At 46.2% G+C, this 24,896-nt stretch overlaps 1 protein-coding gene across 32 annotated transcripts in view; it reads left to right on the top strand.

Moving 5' to 3' along the window:
* Positions 1-24,896, top strand: part of VSIG4 (V-set and immunoglobulin domain containing 4) — a 791,917-nt gene that overhangs the window by 226,859 nt on the left and 540,162 nt on the right. For 28 of the 32 annotated variants that reach the window (XM_073640892.1, XM_073640887.1, XM_073640903.1 and 25 more), the window contains one exon: positions 24,739-24,804. The exons of the other annotated variants lie outside the window; for them this stretch is intronic. In XM_073640892.1, coding sequence (XP_073496993.1) covers positions 24,739-24,804 — 66 coding nt within the window. The remainder of the gene's footprint in view (positions 1-24,738; positions 24,805-24,896) is intronic. 32 annotated transcript variants of the gene reach the window in all.

Here is a 24,896-nt window from a genome sequence, read left to right as displayed (position 1 = left end):
CGGTCTGTCCAGACTGATCCAGAGCGCGCCCTGCCCCACAGTTTTCTTCACTTCCCGCCCCCATTGGGGGTGGTCCTGGGGCAACTTGGTGACAGTCAGTTTCAAGGGCAGCCCTCCCACGCTGATGGACATCTCCACTGCTGCATTCATGGCTGGTGGGGGCGGGCTCCTTCTTTGGCGCCACTCTGGGACCTGGCCCACGATGGGAGGTGGCTTCCTGCTGTCCTTTGGTGCGCACATAATGGCGTCCGCTCTGCCAGGGCGGGAAAAACTGATGAAGATGGCGGGAAACGGTCCAAGATGGCGTCTGATGGCGGGAATCGGCTCCGGATGGCGGGAAACGACTCCGGACGGCGGGAAACTTTTGGAAATGGCGGGAGACTTCTTTTTAAGGTACATGTGCAGTTTTCTTCAAGCACGCAATACCCGCTTGTGGCGGGTTGGTAATGATCCTGCCGACTACGCCAAAGTTGACGCGCCCCCTGGGCCTGTGCTGCTGCTGCTGTGCAGGGGGAATACCCGGAGCCGGATCGCTGGGGGTTGTAGTTCTCCGTGGCGGTGACCCGGCCCGTGCCCAGGGTGGTCAAACCAGTGGCAGTCTATTTGTATGGTAATAAGTGTCCGACTACGCCACCCGTGGATTGCGGTCAGTGGGGACCGCCGCTGCGCTGCAGACCGCTGAGGCTGATGTTGTTTGCGCAGCTGAGTATGGGATGACTCCCCACGGGAGAAGTATTGCCTCAGGGCAGCTAATGTGGATGATGGTGGTAGTGATGGTGTGAGGGTCCCAGTGCTAGTGGTGCTGGAGCGGCAAGGAATCACAGAGACGTGTGGTGCAGTTTCCAAAGCTTTACTCACAGTTGTTGCTCCGGTCACTTCGGCCAGCAGTGACCGCCCGAGCCGTGCTGCGTCCACCAGGTGAGGGACTCGGTCAACTCCCAAGCAATTCCAGAGTGTGGCTGAAAGCTCCCCTCTCTTCCTTTCTACTGGCCGTCCCCACCAGTGACCCACCTTTGTCCAGCTTCCTCGGGCCTTCTGTTGGTGAAACCTTTCTCCGGTTTCCCTGACCCTATGCGGTATGCCTTTCTGGTGGATGTAGTGAGGGGTCGCACCAAGATGTGGTCACGACCTCCGGTTTTGGCTGAGGATTAGTCGCCTCCACCAATTCGGGTTCCTGTACCCTGCTCTGCCAACCCTTCACCCAGTATCTCCTCTGGGAATATGGGGTTCCTTCTGCCTTCGTGTCTCTGGGCCTTTCTTTAAGTTCCTTGCCTCCTTTCTCCTCTGTTTCAGTTCCTTTCTGTTCCTTCTCCTCTCTCTCTCTGCTGCTTCTGGCCTCCACTCCAGGCCTGCGTCTGGAGCTGGGCCCAGACTGAGCCACAGCTCCCTGTCAGCCCTCTCTGGCTGAGCTCCTCTCTTCTTCTCCTCCTCTCTGAACTGAACCGGACTGAACCCTGATCTAAGATGGTGCCCACCTTTTATACCTCCTTCTGTGTGTGAGCCCAGGTGACTAGCAACCAATGGGCTCCTACCTATGCCCAGAAACCCACCCCTATCTGCTCCTACACCACTGGGTTTTCCTCCCCCTCCCCACTCCAGCCAGGAACAGAAGCTGTCGTGCCTGCACTCTGTCTAGTGGGAGCACCGTTGGTCTGTTCCTCGGAAATGGGGTGTGTGTGGTGCATGCAGCCTACTGAGCTCCGGTCCACACTCCATCCTTACCCGGGAGTGGAATATCACACCTCTGGTTCGAGGTGCAATACCCCTGTAGCAGCCGAGTCCTCGGGGTGCTACATATGCAGCTGGATTAGTCCTCAGAAGGACTGTTAGTTCAGATTGATATTATAGATACATGTTGTGGAATACCTATACTAACTCTAAACAAGCAAATCTCTCCCTGACGCAGCAGCACCTCTCCCTACTCTGCCTGATTCCGGGGTAGACTGTGACAAGCATGGCGGCGCCTGGTCTTATATACACCTGATGATGCTGTGCGGCCAGCCAATCACTGTAATGCCACAACCAACATGGCTACGGCATTACAGTATGTGACAGGCAATCCCTGCATGTTCATTGGCTCTCTAAAGAGCGCCAAACATGCCGGGAGTAAACTCAAGCTCCCACCCGAGCAACCCGGAAATACTCGTCGAGCGAAGAGCATCTCGAGCAGTGAGATGCTCGGGCAAGTACCAAGCAGTGGCGAACACGTTCGCTCATCACTAACTATAATACACAGCCCACAGTCCTCCATGTTAGTATAATACACAGCCCATATCCTTCATATAATATAATGCACAGCCCATAGTCCTCCATAGAGTATAATGCGCAGCCCATAGTCATCCATGTAGTATAATGCACAGCCTATAGTCATCCATGTTGTCACGTGGATACCGCAACAGAGAGGGGCCAGAAGATAGCGGTGTCTGGTTTCACGAACTCCTGCACTGATTAGAACTGCTTCACCATCTTATTAAACAGTGGAGCTTTTTTTCCTTTCTGGCAGTTTAAGGGTTAATCAGTTCAGTTGATCTCCTGGAACTCTCCAGCCTTGATTGTCTCAGCTGTTCAGTGTTGGGCACTCCCCTCTGCTATATATGCTCGCCACTGGCACTTGGGAATTGCCAGTGATAGTTCTTACTGCCTGGTTAATGTCACGGGTGTGTCAGAAGTGACAGACAATTGCCCTGCAGTTGGTTGCAGGAGATCTCTTTGTTTGGCATTACAGACACCTTAGAAGCTGTCTCTTTAGGACCCAGCGTCTACCTTCCTCTTACTAATTAACACCCTGACTTGGGTGTATAAATACCTGCTGTTTGCTAGAGGGAGGTGCCGGCGATATTCACGCGACTCCTTGTGAAGGCTCGAGGAAGAGCAGTACTTTTTCCTCTCTGGAGCTAAGAGGACGTGTGTTCATTTCTCTGAAATTGACTAAAGTTAAGCTATCTTCCCTTGTTTGTTCCCCCTTGTTGTCTTTAGTTGTCAATGTGGATCGACTAGCACTCATCCCCTCCCTTCCCTGGCATTACCTTGTTGGATCCATGATGGATCCTGTGGCTGCTCTGGCCAGCTACAACTCTGCCTGGAGGTGGCAGACTTAGACTCTTTGGCTTTGCAGCACCCATGGACTCCAGGCTTAGGATCGACGGCTCCCGGGCAGCTCCTCATGGAGCCCAAGATCTCTTTGCAAAATAGATTCTCAGGGGTTGGGACAAGTTTGTGGTCTTTAAGGAGGCCTGCAAACTATATTTTAGGCTATGTACTCACTCAGGTACCGAGGAACAACGGGTGGGGATTGTAATCTCAGTGCTCCAGGGCGACACTCAAGCCTGGGGATTTTGTCTCCTCTCTTATTCCCCCCAATATTATGTGTTAGAGGGCTTGCCCTCCCCAGTGGTTCTAGGGCTGCCTTGGCTGATGTCACATAATCTTATAGTGGACTGGCAGGCACGGGAAATAGTAAGGTGGATCAATTACTATCAAAATAACTGCATGTGCATTAGTTTATCCATGGTAACTACCAGGTCTCTACCAGAGTACAGTATTTGTCCGATTACGAGTATGTGTTTTCAATTATGTCAAGAACTACACCTTACTGTCCTTATGGTTGCTCAGTGGATTTGATTAAGAAAAAAATGGGAGGTTGCGCCCCTGCTTGGATTTCTGGGAATTAAATCGGATCACTGTTCGGGATCCATATCTGCTCCCTCTTATTCCAGATCTCTTTAATCAGATTGTTGGGGCTAAGTGGTTTTCCAAACTGGACCTTAGGGAGGCCTATAATCTCATCCAAACGGAGATGAGTGGAAGACTGCTTTTAATATGCCAGAAGGACATTTCAAAAACCTTTTTATGCCATTTGGGTTGACTAATGCTCCCCCCATTTTTCAGTTCTTTGTAAATGACATTTTTCATCACCTGGCAGGTAGATTTGTAGTAGTAGTGTATCTGGATGATTATTGATTTATTCGCCGGACCTTGAGTCACATCACATAGATGTAAGGCAGGTCTTACAAGTACCAAGGGACAATAAATTATTTGTCAAACGAAAGAAATGTATGCTCTCGGTTCAGGAGATCCCTAATCGGGGTTATTTATTATTGTTCACCTGTTTTCGCATGGATCCGGAGAAAATCCGGGCAGTACTTGATTGGAATCGTCCTGAAGATGTAAAAGCTTTTTAGTGTTCGCCAATTATTATCGTAAGTTCATCAAGAACTTATCAGTAGTGGACAAATTGCCGGATATGACCAGGAAAGGGACGGACTTTTCTAAATGGTCCAGTTCGGCCAGTGAGGCATTTACTACTCTTCACAGATTATTATACAGCCTGATGTCACTCAGCCATTCATTGTAGAGTTTGATGCATCAGAGATGGGGGTTGAGGTTGTATTGTCACAGTGTTCTTTCCCAAGTAAATTGCGCCCGTTTGCATACTTCTCCAAGAAGCTGTCATCCTCCGAGAGAAACTATGACATTGTTAATAGGGATCTCTTGACAATAAAGTAGACCTTTGAGGAGTGGTGTTATTTTTTGGAGGGGGCAGTTCATGCGGTCATAGTAATCACTGATCATAAAAATCTTTTATATTTGGAATCTGCCAAACATCTGACACCTAGACAAAAAAGCTGGTCATTATTCTTTACCAGATTCAAATTTGTTGACTTATAGGCTGGGGGATAAGGATATTAAGGCAAATGCTTTATCTTGTTGTTTTTGATGCGCCCAAGGGATGGGGACTCGGCACCCGGGCCTTGCTGTTAGTTTTGGGGGATGCCGCGGTGGCCGGCTCCTGAGGCCGTACCCTGGGGTCACTCTTAAAAGCAAAGGAATGGGGAACAGGAATACGGGATAGGGAAAAGTTTGTGACGCCACCCGTGGTGTCTGGTGAGAATCACCAGCGCTGCTACAGTCCTCTGAGAACGGTGATCAGGCAGCTAGATGGTGCGGCTCCCCACAGGTGGAGCGGGGCCTCAGGGCAGCATAGGAGAGGGGATGCAGGACAGAGGGGACCCAGCCGGGTCGGAGGAAGAATAGGTACACACACGACAGTTCGCTTCAGTACCTTTACTGGTGGTGTTTCAGGCACGATCCAGGGCACTGTAGGGTGAAGGGTGCATGTCAGGACTCTCCCCAGTGAGCGGGTGTGGGGCCTCCTGCTTCTTGCCTTTTCCTGTTAAGTTTATGACCTGCCTGAAGCTAGGCCTAACTTGGTCTCTGTCTTGCACCGGCTGACCTGGTGGTAGGGCCTTCTGATGGAGTTCACGCTCCCTGGAATTTTTGGGCCTCAGTGACTCCTGACCCTGGTATAACGGTCGGCTTTTGGTGTTCCTGGGACATGTAGTTCGCCAGGGATTCCGGTAGTTTCTGCTGGTCCTAGAGATCCCTGCAGACGCGGACCTGGTGTCTGGTAAATAGTTGTGGGGTGAGCTGGTTAAACTCCTCTGCCCCCTATGTAGCTCGCTTACTCCTCTTGCCTTCAGCCGCTCAGGGCCCTCACTAGGCTTCACACTGGCAGTAGGCCTCGCTACTCTTCACCGCTCTTATGGCGTCGGCACGCTGTGGGCTAATTAATTGAGCTTTTTGAGTCTGTACTCTCTCTAGAGGGACTGGAACTACCGCCGTCACCTGAGGAAAACTGTTCTCTAGACTGAGCTCCACTGCAGGCTGACCTCTCCCAGGCTCATCTACTGCAGGAACTAGCTCTGTTCCCTGAGGAAACTGTTCTCCAAACTGACTGCCTAGCTCCACCTTCCCTATTTATATCCCTATCTGGGCTCCCTCTGGTGGTCTGAGGTGGAAGGTGTAGGTGTGTGTATGCTGTGAGGGCCTCTTGTGGAGGAATCCGTCCATGCACCCCTCTAGGATCTGTGGCACTAATGTGCAGCAGGGGCGCCACATTTTTCAGGGGGAGGAAGTAATTGTTAGCCGGTCCCTTACAGAAAGAAAGGGGCAGTTATCGCAACTATATATACTAATCTGGAGAAAGAGGTCCTAGAGGCTCAGGGGGGTGCCCTGCTGCCTGTCCTTCAGGTTAAGTATTTGTCCCTGTGAACCTCTGTCTTAGAATTGTGAGTGAACATTATGATTCGGTCCTGGCTGGACATCCTGGTAGTAAAGCCACCACAGATCTTCTTACTCTGCGTTTTTGGTGGTCTAGGGTCCACCAAGATGTTTGGGATTATGTAGCTGCCTGCAGTACCGGTGCGCATTCTAAGATCCCACATACTTGTCCTTCCGGGGCTCTTCAACCTTTGGTGATTCCCTGTAGACCATGGACTCATTTGTCTGTTGATTTCATCACTGATCTACCCATATCAGCAGGTTACATTGTAATATTGGTGGTGGTGGATAGGTTCAGCAAGATGGCTTATTTCATTGCACTACCTGCTTTACCAAATGCGAAGACTTTGACGCAAATTTTTATCAAAGAAATCATGAAATCACATGGGATTCTCTCTGATATCTTAGGTGCTTCGTGTCTGAGAATCAGGAGAATTTGGTTTCTTGTTTACCTCTCGCTGAGTTTACCGTGAATAACCGTTGTCATGAATCTACTGGCAAATCCCCGTTCTTCGGGGCATATGGTTTTCATCCTTAATTCTGCTTCTACAATAGGAATCGTTCCTCAGGAGCACCTGAGGAGGAACGGTTTTCTTCATCCATTACATCAGTGTGGCAAAGTGTTCTTAATTTAAGAAGAGTGGGATCCAAATATAAGAGTATGGCTGATCGGAGAAGCTTGGTGGGTCCAGACCTGAGTGTTGGTGATTTGGTGTAAATGTCATCAAAGAACAGTAACTTGAAGGTTCCTTCTTGGAAACTGGTACCCGGGTTCATTGGCCCCTACAATATAGTTGCCGTCATTAATCCAGTAGTGTATTACCTTACTTTACCAAGATTCATAATGTGTTTCACCAATCACTTCACAAGAAATATATTGCTTCCTCTGAACCATCATCACCATCATCTTCCCCAGTCATTGTTGTGAAGAATATGGAATTCAAGATAGCGAAGATAATAGATTCTCGCTTTGTACTCCGGTCTTTTCAATATTTGGCACATTGGAAGAGTTATAGTCCTGAGGAGAGAATGTGGGTACCAGCGTCGGATGTACATGCAACCAGGTTGGTCCGGTTTTATCACGTTTCACATCCAAATAAACCTGGCTCTGAGGTTCTGGAGGTCCCTCTTAGGAGGGGGGCTACTGCCATAGGGCTAATGTGACAGAGAGGGGCCAGAAGATTGTGGCGTCTAGTTTTACGAACTCCTGCACTGATTAGAATTGCTTCACCATCTTATTAGACAGTGCAGGCTTTTTCCTTGCTGGCAGTGCAAGGGTTAATCAGGTTAGTTGATCTCCTGGAGCTCTCCAACCTGGATTTTCTCAGCTGTTCAGTGTTGGCCACTCCCCTTTGCTATATATGCTCGCCACTGGTACTTGGGAATTGCCAGTGATAGTTCATACTTCCTTACAAAGGAAATGTGTCATCCTTAACTTTAGGCCTTTTAGAGATCATTTCATATTCAACTTGCTTAACTGTTCACAATAACTTAATTTTGACCAGGGGTGTCCAAACTTTTACATGCCACTGTGTATATACATATTATAAGCATACTGTATATATGCTTTTAAAAACATAACTGTTAATATATTATTTTAATCAATTACCAAAATGTAAAGTTTGATTGATGCAAAAAAACTTAGTAATAATAATTGTAATTTTTTTTAATTAATAATAAGATAGAAGGGAAGAATAAAACCAGGAACAGAATCAATAGACAAAATCATAGTCTGGATGACAGCCGGGGTCAGATACCAGGTGATCAGTAACAGCCACGTCTGCGACCAGTATGAATACCGCGGAGCCTGGTGACAGAGGCATGTCCGGGCAGAGATGTAACAGAAGGCCTCAGGTAGATGGTGAAGGTCCTTCTATACGGCTCCAGCAGTGATGGTAGATCTGCTGGACTTCAGGGCGCTGGATGCGGAGGTTTCCCGTCTTTCGAGATGTCTCTAGGGGGACGATGACAACATGCAAATACGCGAGCAGCCCTGGCTAATCCACGCCGGCAGGATGATAAGATCCGGCGGAAGATGGAACCTATGAGAAGAGAAGGAAATATAATGTAAGTGATGGGACTCCATATGACATGGTACTACTGTGCGGTCACTGTGGCCGGACGGCAGAGGAGTGTCATCACACAGAGGTCAGCGATCATTGTCAGCCATCATACATGTGATAATCCCATCCCTGACAGATGACATCTGCTCTACATGCATTTATCTCACTGACGACCTCACACAACATGGAGCTGATTCTCACACTTACCTCGTCTCTTTTTCCGCTTTTTCACATTTTCAGATGTTTCCTCGTCAGCTGGAAATTCTGATCAGAAAGAAGAAAAAACAACAACTCACTAAGGACACATTGTTATGGGATCTGTTTTGCATCTGTCCTGTATATAGTAGGATTATTTTTGTCCTGTCCCCTATAGTCCTGATAATCTGGTATTACATAATAGGGCAGAATAAGTCCTATATACTGGACATGACCTCATCTGGGGGGCATTAGATGTGTCACTAATATGGAGCAGTGAGCGCCCTTGTGTGCCGCCATGTGGTGCATCACTAATGAGCGATATTTTACTATAGGAGACGATGTCTCATTACGATGGCGGAGGTTACTGGATGCTACAACGTATCACAATATCCATGATTGCACTGTACAAAGTTACGGAAATAGAGACACAGTATGGGCCCATGGGCAACATAATTGGGATCCATGAAAGATGGATAACATAGGAGACCTACTACAGAAAAACCATGTGAAGATATTTGACCCTTGATGACAACATTCACATTTTTGGAGCTATAGACATGTACATACCTGACAATGGGGACGAGGATGGCAAGCTGGTTATAGCATCATCTCTATCAGATCCTTTCTGCCTGTTTGGAAGAAGAAAATCAAGTAAATCACAAGTAAATTCTGTATAAAAGGAATTGTCTCACTAGAAGAACATCGACTATAAGGCCTAATAGGACATATGAAAGGTCTCCTACCCAAAACTACCTTCTATGGAGCAGAGTGAAAAACAACTACCAACAATGGCCGGCATGTAATACTACATCTCTCCTACAATGTGGGCAGCATTATCAATGCCTGACTGGCTGCATTTATTGGCTGTTATCTCCAGTGAATTCTGAAGCCAAAAGCGCAATGACCGCTGATCATGGGGCGGTGGATGCTGCACTTAATATTATGGTAATTATGTCCTATATTTGGTGTTGTGCACTTATATCAGCCTGGAGCTCCCAGTAATAACCACATAATCTACTCACATTTCTGAGATGTTTTTGCTGGATGATGGGGTACACTCTGGAGGGGACTTGATAGTGGTGGTACAGAGCTAAAAACAGAATAATAAGATATAAATTTCTATTTTTTTACTTTTAGAGGTCTTTTTTACATATTCTGGATTTATTGATCACATACTTACTTTAGAAAGCCTTTCAGAGGACGACGTAAAATTTTGGAAGAAAAGGCTCTCATTATCCTCACTTGTGTCCTCCTCCTCTGAGTCCATATGCTTGTCTGTATCAGCGTGATCTACAAGACATAGGTAATGAAGTGTTATTACAGGTTAGCAGTGTAACACAGTCATCATTTATCACTAATATTAATGGGAACTGATTGACACATATTAAGGAAGATGAGACAAACAGCCGCTTAGTCTAGATGACTTCTCCTTCTACTTACTGATAAATAAGCTGGTGTCCACATCTGACACAATCCGAGGGACATACTCCGGCTTCTGACTTAGAAGGTTTTCAAATTCTAAGTCACACAAGAATGGATAACTCTTGATCTCGAAGGCTCCTCCTGGAAAAAGAAAACCAAAAGTTGAGCAGACATTGTCAGAGACTGCTCCATATCGGAACAATTTATCTTAATCTAAACTAATGACATAACCGAAGGAAACAAGCTGAAAGTCATAGTATGGATAACTAGAAATAGGCAAGCAGATAGAGAAGTGCTGATCCTCATGGAAAGAAGCGATATTTCCTCATTGTAAAAAGTGAATATAAAAACTAATATATTGGTTACCTGTCCCAAGTCTTTGTACAGGATTTGTTCTGAGCAGGTCATCAATGAGGTCTTGAGCATCGGGGGGGGGAGAGCAATCCCAATCCCAAATGATGTCTCCTGTTATATAAGAAAATTACAGAAAATAAAACCTCTGTATTGGACTGTAAGAAAAAGCAAAGGAAATAACGTAACCCATTTAACCAGTCAAAGCAATGATCGGATTATTCTACTTACCACTGACAATATTTTTATGAAGCTCAGATAGGGAGTCCCCATGAAATGGTACATATCCCATCAGAAATTCATGCAGGATGATCCCCATTGACCACCAATCAGCAGGTCTTCCATAGCCTTTCTTCAGGATGATTTCTGGGGCCATATAATATGGGGTGCCACAGTCCTGAAAACCGACAGAAGATAAAGATGAGAATCGATGAAATGATTATTATGACAAGTTCTCCCCATAAAATCACAATGACAGAAGATAAAATATGAGTGGAAAAGTTCTCTAGAATGAAGAACGTAGAGAAGAGACAATAGTGTAATGAGATTTGTAAAGAACAAGCTAAGTTCCTGTAAGTGATGCCGACCTCATGGTCCTGGAACTCTCTGGCGATGTCCTCCAATGATTCCTTGTGGGTGTTGGCTTCTGGTATCATGACACCAACTTTTGAAATCCCAAAATCGGCGACTTTAATGTGTCCAGCCGGTGTAATTAGGAGGCTGTGAAAGAAAAGATAGTTTTAGCCTCATAGGCCATGTGGTAATAAATAACTTTCCCCACTTTATTATGCTACAGGGGGCACTTACTTCTCTGGCTTCAGGTCTCTGTGCACCACGCCATAGCTGTGCAGGTATTCCACAGCAAGAACTGCCTCTGCAAAGTACAGGCGGGCCAAGGGGACAGATAAAGGACCCCTGGTTCTTAGGAGGGTTGCGCAGTCTCCACCTATAGAAGAAAGGAAATATGAGCGGTGAGGGGTTTATACAGCAAACCACCATGAAGTGTCATGAGAAGTGAGCGGAGACATTGGGGCTGGAGACAATATATACGGACAGTATCAGACTGAAGAACATTGGGCCCACCAGAACATTTGATTCCGAGGGCCCACACCTTTCTCTTCCACTCAAGAGCCCCATAGTGCAAACCTTGCAGCTGCTATGAACTCTCCTGAAGGAGAAGCAAGGGCCCACCGGAGGATTCTCCGGTTCTCTGGTGGGCCAGTCCAACCCTGTATACCGATATAATGTACAGAATATTAGTCTGAGGTCATGGTGAAATGTCGTCTATGTCACTAATAACATAAAGTGATGTCACATCTCGTCTAAAGCTGGAGATACTGACGTGCTCAGTGCGGACATACAGGGAGATCACACACATCAATGACTTTGCGGAATATCTATAGTAAATGCTCTGCGGGGATGTAACCGTCCACGGGGACAAGTCCTAATGATAAGATGTCAGCAGACATGGGCTGAATATAATACATGTACATGTCCTACCTCCTACATACTCCATGACCATACACAGGTGAGATCTAGTAGGGAAGGAGCAGAGCATGGAGGTCACATAGGGACAATCAGCGAATGTCAGGATGTCCCTCTCCAGAAAGGCCCCTTCCACAGCTGTTGGAGTATCCAGGGTCGTCTTGGCCATTTTCTTCATAGCAAAGATCTTCTTTGAATCTTTATGGTGCACTAAGTAGACGGATCTGGAGAGAAGGAGAAACCATGGTTTATTATGAATCATTATTAACAGTCTGTCTATAGAAGTCATTATATGATCTTCTGTACTCATGTTTAATACTAGAAGTCACTAGAAATACACATCTAGTAATCTATGAAATAATACTACATAGATCACCTATGGGAGGATTGCACAATGCCACATCTGCCAGACCCTCACCCAGGTCACATTATCACCCATGGGAGGTCTGCACAATGCCACGTCTGCCAGAACCACACCCAGGTCACATTATCACCTATGGGAGGTCTGCAGAATGCCACGTCTGCTGGAGCCCTCAGCCAGGTTACATTATCACCTATGGGAGGCCTGCACAATCCCACGTGTGCCAGAACCACACCCAGGTCACATTGTCACCTATGGGAGGTCTGCACAATGCTACGTCTGTCAGATCTTCACCCAGGTCACATTATCACCTATAGGAGGTCTGCACAATGCCACGTCTGCCAGAGCCCTCACCCAGGTCACATCACCTATGGAAGGTCTGCACAATGGCACGTCTGCCAGAACCACACCCAGGTCACACTATCACCTGTGAATGTCTGCACAATGCCACGTCTGCCAGACCCTCATCTGGGTCACATAATCACCTATGGGATGCCTGCACAATGCCACGTCTGCCAGAACCACACCCAGGTCACATTATCACCTGTGGGAGGTCTGCACAATGCCACATCTGCCAGAACTCTCACCCAGGTCGCATTAACAGGTCATTTCCCTATGATAACACTGAATGGCAGAGCACAGAGGCTGAAGCCTTGTCATAGGGAACCCTGAGAAATGTGGATTATGCCAACTGAAATCTCACCCAAAAGATCCGCTGCTGATCAGTTTAGATGTTTCGTAGTCGCTCATACGCGGCTTTCTCGCCGGGATCAATGATTCCATCAAGTTCTAGAAAAGAAGAAGAAATGATATTAAGATCTAGAAGCTTCGGGAGCAAATCTCCAGATGCAGAAACGTCTCCTCCTATATTATCTCCCAGCTGATGTCACTGATCCGATGTAGGGATGATACAAGCCGGACGCTCCGCAGACACGGATGTAATGTAAGGGGGGATCCTCCATACATCGGAATCATTGTACAGTGCTGGATAATGTGAGAAATCACACAGAGGAGAACTTACAGAGGATCTGTCTGTGTGCTATGTAATCTGAGAGAAGAATGATGTAGGGGCTGAGACCCTGATTCCAGTGATGTGTCACTTACTAAACTGTGTGGTGTTGTGTCAATAAAATCAGTGTTTTATCAGCAGGAGATTATCACTAGAGGACCATCTGTCTCGTGCCATGTAGTCCTATTGCTCTGTGTTACCCCACCCCCACCACTGAATGGCAGCTTTCTGCTTATGCACACTGTACATAGAAAGCTGCCAATCACTGGTGCAGGCGGGGTTATACACAGAAAGCTGCCAATCACTGGTGCAGGCGAGGTTATACACAGAAAGCTGCCAATCACTGGTGCAGGTGGGGTTATACACAGAAAGCTGCCAATCACTGCTGTGGACGGCGTATTACACAGAAAGCTGCCAATCACTGGTGTGGGCGGGGTTATACAGGGCTCAGCATTCAGAGCACTGCCAGATCTGCAGCAGAAAAAAATATTGATTTCGTCACAACTGCTGCCCTGAATAAGGTAATGAATACATCGCTGGAATCAGGGTCTCTGCCTCTACATCATGCTGCCCTCAGATGAGGAGCAAAAACTTGCTGACAGATTCCCTATAATATAAATGCTATTATCTAATGCAATGGTGTCATCTCCTCTGATGATAGAGGCGTCCCCTGGTTATATGGGGGATAATACTGGACGGGTCATTCACACCCCGTGATCTGGTGATACATAGACATCTCCCTCTATAATACTTACATCGGCAGATTCTTGGATCTCTGGGATCTCTAAGATTACACTGTCAGGATCCAACAGCTCAGTTGTTTCTAAAATAGTGATAAAATGATGAAGAAATAAAATATATTAGACAATATTAATCCTACATATATAATACAACAATATAACAGAGAAATGACAAGACGTCTGTGAATGGGATTAATACTCGTTATATGGGGCTCTATATATGGGAACGTCCGTCAGAGCCATAGATAATGTAATGTAAATGGTGGAGGACCCCAATCACCACATGAATGAGGAACCCATCACCCTCGATGAGCGATGGGAAGAGAGCTAAAGCGTAAGAGCCGTATGCAAATTAGCCTGGAAGTGCACAGGGGCGTGTCACTGCACTCGGACTTCTTCCACGCCCCCAGTGCACTTCCATCCTGATTTGTATAAGACTTCTACGTTAGTTTTCTCCTGACTGGCACTTTGGATTTCTGGAAAAAATACGAGAAAATGTCCTGTCCAGTCCTCCCACTACTCCCATATGTAACATGTGCTGCCAGGTTCCCATTACACAGAGTGGAAAGAGTAAATGTGACATTGTCCCCTGTTCTGTATAATATCCGGATATTTCCTGTAGAAGGTTGTGTGATCGGCTCACCTGTAGTCAGATCGCTGCTCGGCCCCGGCTGACTCATATTGGGGTCAGGGGTTTCTGGGGTCACATTTTGCTCGTCTTCGGTGTCGCCTTCTTGTGTCTCCTGATAGATAGAATATATAGTATTAACACGTGGAGCCTTCCAGTAAATCACCAAATCCATAAATCAGGAAGGACTAAACCTGCATTTACAGACGCACCAACTGTAACTATACAGATCAGGCGCCATCATGAGGGCTTTTCTCAGAAAGTTCTCTCAGATCTAACCCCAGATCTTCTGATCTCTGACTCGTGATCTGGAGAAGATCAGGAAACAACGACGTGTGATAGAGAAGATGATGGATCCTTACCAGGCTTTCCGAGGAGCAGGCCGGACCTTCCAGTACACACAGGACTTTTTCGGCCAGTTCTTTAATAGAAGCCAAATCTCCATGTTGAGATCTTTTTTCAGCCTATAAAGAAGAAAAGAAACAAAAATGAAAATTCTGAGATGAGAAAGGTCACAATAGAGGCGGCCATTGTATGTGACGTCTGCTCCTCTCTGCAGATACAATGACTACATATCTGGGGACTCGTTCTGTTTTATATTGAAAGAAAGAAGAAGCTTCTATCCCACCATTATTATTCATTATTGTAGAAAATATTTGTGTGGAGCATCCGCCATTTACCTGCTGTAGTAATGTCCTGATGTTCTGATGTAAATCCATCAGATACTCTGAGGTGAGATGACCTCGGTGGTATTTGGTCAGGCTGTCCATTACTAGCTCCACCACCAGCCGGTGAGTGAAGCTGAGGACGCCATCGGGTGGTAGAAGCACAATCTCAGGGCGATAGGTTGTAAGAATCTCCCATAGAGCTTCTACCTGAAGATTTTCTAAAAGTATTTTAGCCATAGCTACAACCTGCAAGTGCAATCAGTCACTATAGAGCCAACAAAGGCAGCCCTGACCCTGTGTACATTGTATAAGTAGTGACTGCGAGCTGTGATGTCATAATAGCCGACCATCACCAGTGATGTCATCATGGAATCTTGTGATGGAATCTTATAGAGGCAGCTCTGCACAAATACATGCTGCCAAGCAATATTTAAAGTGTGTGGGGGCTCATGTTGTATATAGGGGGACTATGTTGGGGCTCAGCTGTATATATGGGGCTATGTGAGGGCTCATACTGTATATAGGGGGCTATGTGAGGGCTCACACAGAATATATGGGGCTATGTGAGGGCTCAGCTGTACATAGGGGGCCATGTGAGGGCTCATACTGTATATATGGGGCTTTGAGAGGGCTCATTGTGTATATATGGGGCTATGTGAGGGCTCAGCTGTATATAGCGGGCTATGTGAGAGCTCAGCTGTATATAGGGGGCTATGTGAGAGCTCATACTGTATATAGATGGCTATGTGAAGGTTCATACTGTATATAGGGGCTATGTGTGGGCATATACGGTATATAGGGGCTATATGTGGGCTTATACAGTATAAAGGGGGATGTCAGCATACTTAATTCTGCTCAATATTAAATTGCACAATTAATAATATAAAATTATAATTATAATTAATATGTTAATATTAATATTGAGCAGAATTAATTTTATTTTTGTTATGTGTAGTGCAACACAGCACCTGCGTGTTAATCGCGTGACTTATCACATCATCTATCAAAGAAAATCATGTGACATGTCGGGTGCTGGGGTCCCCCACCTTCTAAACTGCCCGGGGCCTCGGCTACTCTTAATCCGTCCCTGCTTCTATCCCACTATTATTATTCATTATTGTGGAGAAGATTTGTGCGGAGCATCCGCCACTTACCTGTTGTAGTAATGTCCTGATGTTCTGGGGTAAATCCGTCAGATACTCTGAGGTGAGATGACCTCGGTGGTATTTGGTCAGGCTGTCCCTTACTAGCTCCACCACCAGCCGGTGAGTGAAGCTGAGGACGCCATCGGGTGGTAGAAGCACAATCTCAGGGCGATTGGTGGTAAGAATCTCCCATAGAGCTTCTACCTGAAGATTGTCCAAAAGTATTTTAGCCATAGCTAGAACCTGCAAGTGCAATCAGTCACTATGGAATAGCGAGAAACTGCAAGTGCGCTCAGTCACTATGGAATAGCTAAGAACTGCAAGTGCGATCAGTCACTATGGAATAGCGAAAAACAGCAAGTGCGCTCAGTCACTATAGAGTCAACAAAGACAGCTGCGACCCTGTGTACATTGTATAAGTAGTGACTGCGAGCTGTGATGTCATAATGGCCGACAATCACCAGTGATGTCATCATGGAATCTTGTGATGGAATCTTCAAGGAGCTGCTCTGCACAAATACATGCTGCCTAACAATATGCTTTTTTGGCGCTCCCTTTTATTTCCAATTACCACACAACCAGGATAAGGGAATGTTCACACGTTGTATTTTTGCTGCATTTTTCTCTGCATCAAAAACCAGATTGGTGGCAGGAAAAACCCCTGCGTACAGTCCGCACTTATTTGCTGGGTTTTTGCAGTGTTTATACTTGTGGGTTTTTTTTCATTCATTTGAAAGGGTGAAAAACGCTGCAAAACCCCTGAAAGAATTAACATGCTGCAGATTAGAAAAAAATACAGCATGTGAATGAGACTTCAGAAATCTCATTCACTAAGCTGGTACTGTAAAAAGCTGAAAAAATGCTATTTGTGAACATACCCCAAAGATATACTCAGTCATATTATGGGAAATATTGTGTATATTTATTCCTCACATGTCTTTTTTTTTACCATAGAACATTTACCTCATTGGTTGCAGAGATTACTATTAACAAATGTGACAAATATTGAAGAGTTAATAAGTGACCAAAGGAGTCAATCATTTATATCATTAACATTAATCGTTGTTTTTCTGTAAACTTCCATCCTTTACCGTGTGGGTTTCGGTGGCGTTATCGTGCGGCTGCAGGAGCGGAGAGCCGCTGTCAGACACGGCCAGACTCCCTAGAAAGATGGTTTATTACAAAGGTCTCCGAGCATCAAAACAGTCAGAAAAACACAAGAAACACATAACACAAACTGATACATTTTATTGTAATATACAACGAACACAGATCAGCTGTGCAGCGGAAGACGAACCCTGAAATTGCTAATACCCAGCCCTAGTTACAGGGGAAATCAGCAATCATAAGCTTCTATTTAGATAGGGAAATGCTCCTCTTTTATGTCCTTATTGTGGGCACAATGTGTATAATAAATAAAAAAAGAGAAAGAAAAAGTAGGAAAAAATATAAATTTTTTTAAAAAATAAAACAAAATTTAAAAAAATTTAGGTCACTGTCAGTACAAATTGCCTTTTCTTACCCCTCCCCATAAAACACATGTCCCATATATACCAATAACTGTCATGAAAAGAGTAATACAGTTTCCAATGAATGTTAGTGGTAGGGTGCAGCCGTCTCCGCTAAACTCCATCCATAGTTTTAGTAAAGTGACGTGAGTAGCAGAAAAAAGTCACAAATTATTGCTCAAATTATCACATTTTTACGCCAATCACTAAATAATATCTGCCAATAGGTCTCATCTATATTAGGAATAGAGAAATCCCATAGTTATATGGGAGATGGTGCTGGACATGTAATTCATACACAGCTATCTGGTGATATACAGACACCTCCCTCTATGACAGCGGCACATTCATGGATCTCTGGGGTCTCAGATTTTCCAATATCAGTATTTGTCAGCACATTCGTTCCTAAAATATGAATACAATAATAAATACATGTAATATATTAGACTGTATCATTCCTGAATATCTAATGTGATCGGACCTTGAATAACACATCCATATATAGAAAGATCAGGGGCGGTGTCAGCACCCGGCCCAGCCGGGCAAGCGCCGGGGCCCTGAGCAGGCGGGGGGCCCACTCGCGGTCGGGCACCCCACTGGGCTATGGGCGGAGGAAAGCGGTGGCAGCACCCGCCCTTCTCTCCCGTTTGCTCAGGGCCCCAGCAGCCGGATAGTTACTTCTTCCCGTGCCTCTGCAGATCTGATGTCTTCCAGCTACCTGTTACATCTGAGGTCATAGGGTGCGGAGACGTCTTTCCACCGTGCCCTCCCCTGAGCCATCACAGGCAGTGCAGAGCGGGACGGTTTGATTTTTTTTTATTTTAATGTATGGAGGCATGGGGCATTATATGGGGGGGAGAAGTGATATCCTGCATGGGGCATTATATGGGGGGAGTGACATCCTGTGTGACGCCTCTCAAGCCCTGCCCTGGGAAGATGGGGTACTCGGAGCCGGGTCAGATGTTGAGGAAGGGGGATGCAGTCGTGGCCTTGACCCGTCCCGTGCCCAGGGCCGTCACATTAAAAATGATGTTCGGGCTATCCGGGTTGAGTGGTAATTGTCGACTACGCCACCTGTGGTGTCTGGTGATGCGCCACCAGCACCGCTAGCAGTCCACTGAGGCCCGATGTCATGGCGGCTAAAGTTCTCGCTGCTCCCCACAGGCGGAGCGCGGCCTCAGGGCAGGGAAGACAGGATGAAAGGGGGTGCAGTGGTGCGGGAGTAGAGACGCGGGCACCGTGTCACGTGGTATGGCGCTTAATGAACAGGCCATAGGGATGAATTTCCAAGGCTTTACTCACAGTTCTCATAAGCAGCGCAAGGCTTCTCCCTGCTCCTCGCGGAGTCCTGCGGCCACCAGGGACGGGGGTCCGACTACCTCCGAGGAAGTCCAGTGTCCGGCAGCGTCTCTACACCAGAGTATTCCTGCACTACAGACTTTACCCCTTCCCGTCTGTGCAAGTGTAGATAGGCCGGGTCTCCCTCTGAGCTCCTCTCAGGTGTACGGCTCGGGTGGCAATTCCTCTCCATCCCAAGCCCGGCGGAATCCTCAGGGCCTAACCGGGCTTTCCCGTCCTGGACATAGAGTACGAGGTCGGGTGTCGGGGGCCGGTACCCCTCTTGCAGTCGGAATCCCTCTGAATAGATCAGGTAGGAGATGACAGGTGGCGAACTCTGCTCCGTCTGCATCCTCCCCGGGACCCATTTGCTAGGGAGCCACACTCTAAAGCTCCCGGGCCTTCTTGATCCTGGTCCTTGGTCGGGTTGAGACATTCCTTGTCCACAACCTCCCTCTCGTACTATAGATCGGGGTACGAGGGCTGTGTCCCATGCCGGTGCAGGCCCACACAGGATCTGCGCTCCCGGAGGGAAGTCACATTAACACACAGTAGATGACAGCACAGTACGACCACTTGACAGACACACTGTCCGAGACCACACAGGTCTGAAGAGCTGGACAGGTCCACACAGGACCAGAGCAGAACCAGCAGAACGACCAAAACGAACAAAAAGGACCAAGATGGCATTCTATTAAATAGAAATTAGAAGTGTAACTAACTAACTGTTCCTCCACCCACACCCACTAAGTGGTTCCTACCACTTTGTGTTCAGAAGTCTCCCTGTAACCAGGGGAGCAGCACCTAGTGCATACTAGCTCCCTCTGGTGGAGAAATGTGGTGTTGGATGCAAAAACTAGGTAACCACCATCGTACCGGACTTACCTCAGAGGAGGAGCACCACACTCCATTAAAGAAGTGCAGCATTCCTGTGGCGGCCGAACCCTCAGGGGCGCCACACCTGCATGGGGCATTATATGGGGGGTGACATCCTGCATGGGGCATTATATGGGGGGGGACAAGTGACATCCTTCATGGGGCATTATATGGGGGTGAGAAGTGACATCCTGCATGGGGCATTATATGAGGGGTGACATCCTGCATGGGGCATTATATGGGGGGAAGGGACATCCTGCATAGGGCAATATCTGGAGGGGAGAAGTGACATCCTGCATGGGGCATTATATGGGGGTGACATCCTGCATGGGGCATTATATGGGAGGTGACATCCTGCACAGGGCATTATATGTAGGGGGAGAAGTGACATCCTGCATGGGGCATTATATGCGGGGTGACATCTTGCATGGGGCATTATATGGGGGGGAGAAGTGATATCCTGCATGGGGCATTATATGGGGGGGTGACATCCTTCATGGGGCATTATATGGGGCGTGACATCTTCCATGGGGCATTATATAGGGGATGACATCCTGCATCGGGCATTATAAAGAGGGGAACAGCCTGCATGGAGCATTATATGGGGGCCACTATCCTGTATGGAGCGTTATAAGGGGACCAGTATCCTGTACAGAGCGTTATATGGGGGCCAGTATCCTGTACGGAGCGTTTTATGGGGGCCAGTATTCTGTATGGAGCGTTATATGGGGGCCAGTATTCCGTATGGAGCCTTATATGGGGCTAGTATTCCGTATGAAGCTTTATATGGGGGCCAATATTCTGTATGGAGCATTTTTTTCTGACAAGCATTTAGTGAGGAGGAGGTGGAGGGCATAGTGGAGTATATTTGTCAAAATGTCTTTTTGTCATTTGTCAAAATGAATCCGGTATGAATCAGTGAAGGCTACTATCCACCGATGGCTGATGCCAACAATTAGATTGGCCATATCATCTGCCTGCCTGACTGTCCATTTTCTATCTTCTACACCTATCTGATGCAGAAAGTGCTGATCGTCCACACTCGGCCTGGCATCTACTCCCTGTCCATCATATGATTTATATTGTAATACTCCTGCTGCCAGGGCAGACATTGCTGGCCCTAAACTACCAGTCATCTCCTTGTCTGCCCCATCTTAATTCTTTAGCAGCCACTGCACAACCACACCAGCCTTATATCTCCTGGCTGCTCACTGTGTTTCATAGTGCTAGACTGTAGATCTAATGCTGGGAAACATATTCTCTTGAGTGTATATAAACATAATATTAATTTTATTTCTATAGCGCCAACATATTCCACAGCACTTTACAATGAAGCAGGGACATGTACAGACAATAAAGAGAATACGAAGTAACACATAGTTCAACAGTTACAGGAGGAGTGAGGTCCCTGCTCGCAAGCTTACAATCTATAAGGAAATAGGGGGACACAATAGGTAAAAAAGTACTTGTCATGTACGGTCCAGCCATCACTATAATAAATAAGGGTTTTCAAATAAGCTGCATGATCCGGTCATCAGCCATTATCTGTGCAGTTGCCAAGTGCTATTGGGTGCATGGAGGGTGTGGAGACAGATGAGAAAGAGGGACCAAATTCTAAGGACAATTTAGAAAGAGGGAACAAGGAAGAGTTAGAATAGTGAATTGAGGTGATAGGCCTGCCTAAATAGATGTATTGTTAAGGCAAGCTTAAAAATGTGGAGGTTAGGTACTAGTCAGATTGTATGGAGTAGTGTATTCCAGAAACCTGGCACAGCACGAGAGAAGTCTTGGAGATAAAGGTGCGAGGTTTGGCTTTGTTAGTCTTAGATCAGTTGCAGAACGGAGAGCATGTGTAGGGTGGTAGACGGAAATGAGGGAGGAGATGTATGGTGAAATAGAACTGTGGAGCGCTTTGTGTGAGAGAAATATAAGTTTTTATTGTATTTTGTGGTGAATGGGCAACCAGTGCAATGACTGGCACAAGGTGGAGGCATTGGTGTAGCGGCTGGACAAGCAAAAGACCCTGGCTGCCGCATTTAGGATAGAGTGGAGAGAGGAAAGTTTGGTAAGAGGGAGACCAATCAGTAAACAATTTCAGTAATCCAGATGGGAAGGAATAAGAGTGACAGTAATGATTTTTCCATTTTTTAAGGTGAGGAAATATGAAACACCTCCCACAATATGGCTAATTTTTCAAATGGCTTGGTGACAACAGGCTATAGCTTCTTCATATTCAGAAGAGTGCGCCTGTTTTGTCTCCAGAAAAAAGATGATTTTTCGTCGACTTGATAAAAAGCTTTTGTAATTTCTTAATTATTTTGTGATTAGCGAATCAGTTGTGGATCCCAAAAAAGGGATAATTTTTCACTCCTAGTTTAGAAACAATTACTTCTTCACATTCAAACAGTACCTATGTTTTGAGTTGTAAAGGAGGGGGCAGGAGTCAGGCGTAGCTAGATGGAAGCCCCCCATGACTGGGATTGGCCGTGAGGAGCAGAGTTTGGAAGATGCGGGGGTTTAGGATTGGGTGAGGACGTATGGGGAAAGGCATTAAAGAGTTGAGGGGTGGTCTGTGGGAATAGTGCAGGAAAATGCCATTCTCCTGTAGGACTCGGACAGTGAAGACCCACTCACCCATCCTCTTCTTTACTCCGTTATTTTATAAGTTTTGTAATGTGGGGAATAGGGCTAGTTGATATAGGGAGGTTTTAGATGGGTGGTAATGCTTAGTGACTGTCACAGTGGCTGGATTGGCGGGTGGGTGGGGTTCTTGGAGTTGGTACTGATTTGTTGGTACAAGGAATTTGCGAGAATTCCGGGCAGTTTGAAGTTACATGGGGGGTGGTCTGGCAATTTTTGGTCAGGGTTCTGGACAGGGTTTTATCCTGGGAGATCTTAGGTGATTAATCTTTCACGTATTGTGGAAGTATGGTGCCCTCGAGCTGGTGGTGCACGGCTGAGGGTAAGATGGCGGTTGAATTTGTTTCGTGTTATAAAAGCCAGACCTATTAGCTCCAAGAACCCTCCCCTCTGATTTTATCTGGTATTATTATTGTTAAAATGTTAATGTTTGTATGTTAATCAAATGCCCACTGTGGCCAAATTTATTCAAAGAATCCATTGGTGAAGTGTTTTTATTCGGAGGGGGTAAGGTGTAGCGTTGGAGAAGGTGGAACGAGGTAAATACGGTAAGAAGCCGTACTGGCCGTACCCGGTCAAGAGATAATTTTGGGATGGCTTGTAAAAAAGCTATGACTTCTTCTTTTAGTAAAGTGGTAAGCTCTTGATACTTTCCAAACAAGAATAATTTTTGCGCCCCACTGCGTGAAAACGCCACAGGTTCTTCCATTTCCAATGCCTGTGCATAAACAGCATTAAGGTATGAATCTGTTTCCAAAAAAGGGATATTTTTTGGACTGTTTATATAATGTAAGTATCCTACAAGGTCTTATACTGCTGTGTGTGATTAAACAGGTTATTGGTTACAACCGCTTACAATCCATTTTCCCCTAGCCAGATAGTTTGAGATGGCTTGGACATTATGAAGGCTGCCTTTCCATTATCGAGCTCAACATTAAATCAATAGATTCCAAGTGGAATTCTTATTGTCATACATATACTTTCCAGGCAAATAGTGGCTTTTTAGTAATGTGATCTGTGGCTAATTTTTTTGCCGCAGGTTAAATTTTTCAGAAAAATTTAGCAAAACCCTCAAATTCGAATTTCAAAACATCTGCTCATCTGTAGTATTTCCTTTTAGAATTGCTTCTTTAAAGTACCTCTTTAGTAAATGTATCCTCAAGCTGGTGTTCATGTTTCTTAAACTTTACCATACAAAGGCATCTTGCAAAAAAGACCTTTAGGCTATGTGCCCACGATGCAGAAATGAAGCAGGAAATTTCTGCAGCATTTCTGCATCTCCCTGGCAGAAAAAACGCATGCAGATTGTGCATGCGTTTTTCCTGCAGAATACATGCGGATCCACATGCGGATTCACATGCGTTTCTGCATGCAGATTGACAAGCACTTTCCAGGCGATAGCATCACTTGGAAAGTGCTTGACAACTAGGTGACGCTGTATAAATCCATGCAAACAGCATGGATTTATACAGTGTGAACCGTAAAAATTAAAACAAATAAAGCTATACTCACCCCCGAGGCCCCGACGTGGCTGCAGCGCTGCTTCCTGGCTGGTTCCTGGCTGCCGGCATATCGCGAGACAGAGCAGTGAAGGGCCTGCGGTCACATGACTGTGATGTCACCGCAGGTCCTCAAGCGATACCGGCATTCAGAGAAAAGCCTTCGGAAAGGTGAGTATAAACTTTATTTATTATTTTATTCTTTTTTCACAGGTACAATGGTACCCAGGTCTGGATGAGAGTCTCCTCTCCTCCAGAACTGGGTACCATCCGCACATAGAGACGCATAGAAGCCGCTTGTAAAAATGTACAGTCGCGGTTTCTGTGCGTCTCAATGCAAGTCAATGGCGGGAGTTCCGCTGCGCTTCCGCAAAATTAAATGACATGCTGCGGATTTTTGTACGCAGCATAAACGCTGTGGAAAAATCCGCAGCATGTGCATAGAACATGCGGAATCCCCTTGGGGACCATGGGGGGCGGATTACCTAGCGTTTCACAAGCGTTTCCGCTGCAGAAATTCCACAGCATAAACGCTTGAAAAGCGCTACGTGGGCACCCAGCCTTACTTCCAGCATATGCCACTGTGTTATTGTATCACAATTTCTGTGACTTGCTTAATTTCGTGTGTACAGTATATGCCATGTTGGTGTCATATGCTGCCTTGTAGAACCTCTCACAGTACAGTATGTGCCTTCTGGAGGCAGCAATACAAAGCTAATAACACCAATTAATTGCATTTATTTATAGTGCAACCAATAACTGATAAACCTAAAGGAAATATAGTGACAATCACACATCAAGAACGTAAGACAAGTAAGTACTTATCTGGTTGATCTCGTTGTTGAGGTGTATACAGCGCCTTGAAAAAGCATTCGTTCCCAGTGAACTTTTCCACATTTTTCAAG

This window comes from Phyllobates terribilis, unplaced genomic scaffold, assembly GCF_046119375.1.
Source record: "Phyllobates terribilis strain yellow unplaced genomic scaffold, ASM4611937v1 Scaffold_7__3_contigs__length_470593459, whole genome shotgun sequence".
In the NCBI taxonomy this organism is placed as follows: domain Eukaryota; kingdom Metazoa; phylum Chordata; class Amphibia; order Anura; family Dendrobatidae; genus Phyllobates; species Phyllobates terribilis.
The sequence above is the reverse complement of the archived record's forward strand: the minus strand, read 5'-3'. Positions and strand labels throughout refer to the sequence as shown.